This window comes from Loxodonta africana, unplaced genomic scaffold, assembly GCF_030014295.1.
Source record: "Loxodonta africana isolate mLoxAfr1 unplaced genomic scaffold, mLoxAfr1.hap2 scaffold_85, whole genome shotgun sequence".
Classification (NCBI taxonomy): Eukaryota; Metazoa; Chordata; class Mammalia; order Proboscidea; family Elephantidae; genus Loxodonta; species Loxodonta africana.
In genome coordinates this window covers 428,452-436,291 of record NW_026975592.1, presented here as the reverse complement: position 1 = coordinate 436,291, position 7,840 = coordinate 428,452, and the positions used below count along the sequence as shown (strand labels likewise).

Genomic DNA, 7,840 nt, shown 5'->3' with positions numbered 1-7,840 from the left:
ACATCAAGGTTATAGCAAGCTTCAGGGTTAGTTGATAAAGTGTATCAATTTTGTTTGAAGGGTCCATACATGCAAGTAAAATTTTAGCTCACTCAAAGTTAAGGTGCCAGTTTGAAATCCTAGTCAAGTTGAGCCTTGGTCCAACTGAAAAAGAAGTGACTAAGTTAAGATGCATCTTCTTGGATTGTGAGTTAAATCTTCATGTTGTGACTATTCATGAAAGCATTTGCTGATGGTGTTTGAGAAATAGATCATTATGGTTCCAGCTGATCTAGATTCAGGCTTAGATCAACAACATCTACTGCAGTCCAGAACTGAAGAACTGTGATTATCTGTCTTTTCAAGAATTGGATGGTAAATTTCAATAACTTACCTAGTCCCAATGTTCTCTGTCTCTGAGCCATAGGGATTTATTGGCTATAGACCCTCTAACAGTCAGAGTAAGGCCTTCCTCTGCTAGGAATATGGTTAGGCAAGAGAATCTGGGGCTTGTTCTCCCTTCATTTTGGGATAAATATCTTTCACTTTATCTAAAGACTTACTAATATAAAACTCATAATTTATTATTCACTTTAGATCAATATTTTCTCCTCACTTTACAGACATTTCTCATTACTTGGCTTTCTGCTACTTTTTCTTGGCAAGACCTGTCTTCTCCCTCTAGGGATTGTCTAGGGAAGAAAAGTGTCCAGGAGAGGTAACTTCATTTGAATTTGTTCCAAATATTCTAAGAAACTAATTTATAATGAACTTGCATTGTCTTTCATTTAAAACAGTGATGATATAAAAAGCCACACACTATGTCTGCACATATAAATGGAATAATTATTTACTGATAGAATGACCCAAGAGATTTCTGAAAACTCAAATCCCTGTCCAGGCTGGAGACACTCTTTAACTGGCATCTAATCCTGTAGATGTTCTCCTGTTATATTTTCTGTTGATACATATTCTCATTGCTTGTAGGAATTTATGGAAGGTCACAATTTTCTGGAGTGAGGTTGGAGAGGTATAGGGGCATTCTCTTATGAGGAAAGAAATTGTCTTTGGATACGCTTTTTGAACAACTGAATTCCTGAAAAGTTCTTCTTCTATTCGTGAGAAAGCTCTGTCATTGTCTTTTTGGGAAGTTAAATCACAGCCTTTGCCTTGTTAGGTATAGATTTAATGACTAGGGATATAACTGTTACTCCAAATTCTAGAAGTAAAGTAATTTTTGTTTGCTTCATGATAGTTAATTAAAAAGAGAAAATTTGAAATGACTAAATTGAGTGATTTTTCCTTTTTTTGGTTTGCGTCACTAAATAACAGTCTTGGCCAGGTTGATTTCCATTAATTTGCCCAGTTTTTACAGTCATGCAAACATAGGATTTTCATTGTTCTTCCAGCACATTTTCCCAACAGGTGAGAACGTTCAACTGTTTACTATTATTTTTAAATGTCTTCATGTTTTAGGCATTCCCATACACTTCTACAGTTATCTGAAAACAAAAAAAATGATATGATGGTCAACTTGTGTGGCAGTATCAAAAGTGTAACCACTTGGAACTATTTCTAGATCCACTGATCACCCACACATTGCCATATTTTCTGTGATTGCAGATAAATAAATGCATGAGGTATCTACAATTACTCTCAACGAAAGAAGCCCAGATTTTCAGGACCAAGAACAAGAACCAAGAGGTGAGTTTTTGAAACTTCTGACAGAGGACACTCATTAAAAATTTACATGATATATTGAAATATACCTAATTTCTTAAATACATTTCATTATATTAATTTTGATTTTGTAAAATTAAGCAAGAGAAACACAGAGATAAATTAGACCATACACAGTCTATTCTTCTTTAGTATTTTATCCTGATAGACATTTACTGTCCATTTGCCAGATAACAAAAGAAGCATGTTATGCATTACAAGTAAGCCAATAGGTTTGTCATCTTGGTTCATAGGATATGTGGTATGTTAATGAAGACTTATAATTAATTTATATGTATTTGAGCTAGATAAAAAAACCAAACCCATTACCATCGAGTCGAGTAGATTCCAACTCGTAAGGACCCTGCAAGACAGAGTAGAGTTGCCCCATTGGGTTTCCAGGGAGCAGCTGGTGGATTCAAACTGCTAACATTTTGGTTAAGAGCCATGCTCTTCACCACTGTACCACCAAGGCTCCGTATTTAAACTAGAGGGTTTAAAACTGTGTTAAGGTGTAAAGAAAAAATGCCTGTTACGTCTGGAAGTTTGATACGTGCTTTTAAGTGTGAATATTTTAAAATTATGACAACTTTACATACATATCTTTTTGTATATATACAAAATTATGACAACCATATTTATATATATACAAAAATAAACTAGCAATCAGGAAGTACCTTGCCTACTGTCACTGTCACTTAGAGAGACATAAAACTGTAATTGTTATGTACTGTAGAGGTTACTTTTGTTACTATGGTATTTTCATTTCTCTTTGTAAAAAGCCAAGCTCTTATAAAAAGAAGTTAAATGATTTTTTTTTTCTAGAAAGGTGTAAACTTAGTGGTTTAAGTTGAAAGTTTATTAATTCTTTTAGTTTTTATAGTATCAAATCTTTGAGGAGTTAGACTATAGTGGATACTTTACATACTGATTTTCTTTCATTTAATTAACTTAGCTGGCCAATAGAATATTTATTTCAGTGAAATCCAGCATTGATTATTACTAAGATTAAGCGCACTAGACCTTGCAGAAAATAAGTAGTTAAAAAAGATTTAGATATAAACTATCTTTACCACTATATTCTTCAACAGCTGTGCCGTTATTAGTCTACAGCTTCAAAAATGATAGAACTCTTGAATCACTTAGACATATAGAGTGCTCATTACAGCTGGTTTCTAAAAGAAAGCTCAAAATTCTTCTGTACATGTTCTTTTCTCTCAACCAAATCAAAATAAATGAGATCAGCTTGTCTACATTTGAGGTTTAGTAATTCAATGATTTTCTGCAACAATAAATAGTCCTAAAGATTGTGTTTGAATCTACACATGTACTATTCTGTCTTGGATTTGTCTTTAACCATAAGTGCTCAGGAATCTGAGGAATCAATTTTTTTTTTCCTTTGAAATATCTTTTCTTTTTCTCCTTTTCCTTCCCTTTCTTTCTCTTTCCTTCTCTCCCCTCCTCTCCTCCCATCTTCTCTCTTCTCCTCTTTTATTTTTTCATCTATTCTCCCCTTTCCCCTTCTTTTGCTTTCATTTCCTTTTCTTTTTTTACTCTTTATTTTCTAGGATGGGATCTGTGTCTATTTGTAGTGGTTTCCCAAGAAGCCTCCTGAGTAAGTTCAGGAAGCCTCAGAGGTTGGCCTTCCAGTATTCTTTCACGAGAAGAAATCTTTCTGAAGATTTCGTAAGAATGCTATCCCCACTTAACACATTAATACCCCTATTGTTGTGAATATTAATTTCTTAAATATAATTTCTCTGCTTCCTGATTTGATTCTTCTTTTCTTTCATTTTCTACTCTTTAGGCCTCCATCTGATGTATGGGTACAAGTTTTTCCTTTTTTTCTGCTTAACTGTCATCAATATACATACCATGATAGGTAGATATTATGACACATATGCAACAAAATAGATAATTCTTAAAATGTAGTTTTATTCTATGCCCAAAATTGTGTGTCTGTGAGTTATAGGTATATAATATTCTTTTTATAAGTAATACACTTATTACTAATGTGACAAAGATCCAGATGATTTGTTCTGATCAAATGTTCATAGAGAAACATTCAAGAGCAATAATAAAAAACTATGATTTTTTGATTCTTCATCAAGATCCAGAGAGTGCTCTAGGCACTTTACATGTAAAAACATACACACGAAATCTTCAGAGATAGATACGATTGGTTTCCCCATGCACAAATTATGAAAGTGAGGCACAAAGAGGTTTATGAAGTTGCTCACAGTCACTGGGATATTAATTGGGGAAGGGGAAATTCCTACACAGACAGTGATGCTCTGTAGTGCACTTTAGTCATCACTGTGCTGTGCTCTCTCTTCAAGGAAGCCCTGGGCTGTACAAAGGCGCACACTCAGTGGGAAACCTTACCCAATATTTGGCCACAGTAATGATCCAATTCCAACCCCGGCTAGCATTTTTAAAGTAACATCAATGAGCTTGGAGATTGTTGTTTAATTAAAAATATACAAATAGAAGTACCCAGCAGAATAAAATAAGTTGGGATTTCACTGATAGTATGAAAGACAGTAGGTCGAAGAAGGATTCTAAGATCATCTATTTAATCCTTTATTTTCCAGTGAGTGAATTGAGACAGACTTGTGACTAAATTTAGAAAATCACTAAAGCTCATGCATTCCTACACTGAGTTTGGTCTTTTCCTTTGAGTATGTTCCTTTTTGGAAACTTGACATTGAAGTTCCTAATTGTGTCCACTATCAGTGCCTAAGAAGCATTATACATAAAACCCTGTTCCATTGTCCTCTACTTCTCTTTACAGTTTCTATTTTCTCCCCCTTTACTGCCCAGCTTACCCCCAATTGGTTTGAAAATACTGGCTGTTAATGTTCTAGTTGGTAACCGTTATGTGGCAGTTAACTTCAGTTAAAAATGTTTGCTTAAAATAGAGATCATATTGTAAGGGCACTCACCACGAATACTACCAAATCAAAGTACTGACTGTATGTCACTAGAGTATAGAAGTGTGTTGAGTTGTGGGACAAGCAAAGAGGAAATGGAAAGCATTGTGGATCCTTAAGACTATACCCAAATAATTGCTACAGGGAATAATGTGCAAAAAATTTTATAGTAATCTGATACATTTCGAAGTCCAGGCTCTTCAAATTTAGTGAGAGATTCATAAAGACTGAACAACCTTTGAGGCAGGAAGATCCAAACTTCTAATAGTGGAATATCATAATATTTCGTGAGATATTCCCGAAGTGGGGTTATTTTTGGTGCTATATAGATCATACTGTAAAGGGACTCACAATAAAGATTATCAACTCTAAGTACTGATTCTATGTCAATTTAATTATCTTCACCACCAGAGAATAAGTTTCTTGAGAGCAGACATCCTTCCCCTCTTTGTCATGCAGACCTCTCTATCAAGTACTGTCATGTTTAAAAAAAGAAATACTAAATGAATGAAAGACTGTTGGGCCTCTGACTTATTTATAGAAGATCCACTAAGATTTAGAGATAGAGTTTGTCTATTGTAGGCCCAATCCAGTCATCTGAGAAGAACTAGAATTTTTAAGGGTATGCATATTTGAATCTTTGGAAGAGAATCTCAGTAGACATTTGTCAATGTTTCTTATGTATAAGCCACTGTAGAAGATAAATGGTGCAGAAGTGCTCCATGACCTAATGGACATACTCATAATTGTCTTCATGATTTCATTACAGGTTTGTTCTCCTGAGCTCGCATCTCTGAAACAGGTCTTACAGAAGAGTAAATGGGACACAGAAACAATGTAACAGAATTTGTCCTCCTGGGACTCACTCAGGATACTGAGGGCCAAAAAGCATTATTTGTCATGTTTTTGCTCATCTACATTGTGACGATGGTGGGAAATGTGCTCATTATCATGATCGTTATTGTTAGCCCCTCCCTGGACTCCCCCATGTACTTCTTCCTTGCCTGTCTGTCACTAATGGATGCTGTTTATTCCACTGACATTTCTCCCAAAATGATCGTAGACTTACTCTATGATAAAAAGACTATTTCCTTCCCAGCTTGCACGGGCCAGCTCTTCATAGGACACTTATTTGGTGGTACTGAGGTCTTTCTTCTGGTAGCAATGGCCTATGACCGCTATGTGGCCATCTGTAAGCCACTGCATTACTTGACCATCATGAATCGACAGGTTTGCATTCTGTTGCTGGTGGCGGCCTGCGTTGGAGGATTTTTGCACTCTGTGGTTCAACTTCTCTTTGTGTACAGCCTCCCATTCTGTGGCCCCAATGTCATTGATCACTTCAGCTGTGACATGTACCCGTTATTGGAACTTGCTTGCACTGACACCTATTTTATAGGACTCACTGTTGTTGCCAATGGTGGGGCCATCTGTGTGGTAATTTTTATCCTTCTACTAATCTCCTATGGGGTCATCCTAAGCTCCCTGAAGACTTACAGTCAGGAAGGGAGGCGCAAAGCCCTGTCTACCTGCAGCTCCCACATCACAGTGGTTGTCCTCTTTTTTGTCCCCTGTATTTTCTTGTATGTTAGACCTGTTTCCATCTTTCCCATTGACAAATCCATGACTGTGCTGTATACAGTTATCACTCCCATGTTGAATCCTCTGATATACACCCTGAGAAATTCTGAGATGAAAAATGCTATGGAAAAAATCTTAAGTAAAATGTTAACTACAGGTAGAGTAAAAATGTGTACCCACACTGAAAATATCATTGCTAATTCTAAAGCAAGAAATAGGCAATAAATGATCACAATGAACGATTAAGTCAATTCAATGGATTCTCTATGAATACTTCACTTTGTTAATGTAAAGACATCCAAAATGTAGAATAAATTACTCTTTGAGGTTAGAATTAAACTAATAGAGTTATTCTGGAGGCTAGATAAAGGGCATATATATTTTTAATGTTATAAATAAAAATAGGAGGCTGAGCCAAGATGGCAGAATAGACAGGCACTTCCAGCGAGCCCTTTTTACAACAAAGACCAGAAAAAGAAAGTGAAACAAGTATATTTGTGACAAGCTGGGGAGCCCTGAGCTTCAAGGACAAGCTTAGAAAATGAACTGCCCATTAAACAAGGTCTTCACCTACCCACATCAGGGACCTAAGGACTCATAGCTCCACTCAGGTCGCCCAGCCACCCGTGACAGGGGTCCAAGGATAACTGGTACCTCCCAGTCCTTACAACCAAAAACTTTGGGTGCCCACATTCCAACTTCAGAGCCCACCCACTGCACGCTCTAGGGAATAGGGATGCACTTTCCTCAGAGGCACTCGTGGGTTGGTTCTCAGCCCTCTACCTTGTTCAGAGTGTGACCCCCTCCTGCAATCAGATTCTGGTACATACACTAATCACGCTGCCCCTCTAAGGCTGTAGGACAGAGCCTGTACCACACACTTGATGGTCAGCTACCTGGAAACCTGAGCTGAATTCATACAAGAAAAGCGAATACGTTCCTAGACTGATACACCTCATAACAGCTCTAGCCATCTGGGGACAGGACATCAGAACTCCAAAGGCAAAAATAATCAAGCTAGCTCACTCAAGTAACCCATTTGGGTATATCAAAACAAAACAAAGCAAGAACCTACAACACAGTCAGCAAGCACAAACTAACACAATAACTTATAGATGGCTTCGAGACAACAGTCGATATCGAGTCACATAAAGAAACAGACCATGATCACCTCAACAGGCTCCCAAAACAAAGAATCCAGGGATCTTCTAGATGAAAGTGCATTCCTGGAATTACTAGATGCAGAATACAAAAGTTTAATATACAGAACCCTTCAAGACATCAGGAAGGAAATGAGGCATACACAGAACAAGCCAAGGAACACACAGATAAAGCAAGTGAAGAAATTAGAAAGATTATTCAGGAACATAATGAAAAGTATAATAAACTGGAAAAATCCATAGACAAACAGCAATCAGAAATTCAGAAGATTAACAATAAAATTACAGAACTAGACAACTCAATAGAAAATCAGAGGAGCAGAATTGAGCAAGTAGAACCTAGAATTTCTGAACTTGAAGATAAATCACTTGGCACTGATATATTTAAAGAAAAATCAAATAAAAGAACTTTAAAAAAATGAAGAAACCTTAAGAATCATGTGGGACTCTATCAAGAGAAATAACCTA

The 7,840-nt window shown here is 36.5% G+C and overlaps 1 protein-coding gene across 1 annotated transcript; it reads left to right on the top strand.

Moving 5' to 3' along the window:
• The first annotated feature begins 469 nt into the window (after positions 1-469).
• On the top strand, positions 470-6,715 carry LOC111749079 (olfactory receptor 4A5-like). The gene has a single exon (XM_064279138.1). The coding sequence runs from the start codon at positions 5,451-5,453 to the stop codon at positions 6,435-6,437; it is 987 nt and encodes a 328-aa protein (XP_064135208.1). The 5' UTR covers positions 470-5,450; the 3' UTR covers positions 6,438-6,715.
• The last annotated feature ends 1,125 nt before the right edge of the window (positions 6,716-7,840 follow it).

What these genes read in the sequence shown, in the direction of transcription:
- LOC111749079 (XM_064279138.1), top strand. Translation starts at nt 5,451, where the DNA reads ATGGGACACAGAAACAATGTAACAGAATTTGTCCTCCTGGGACTCACT.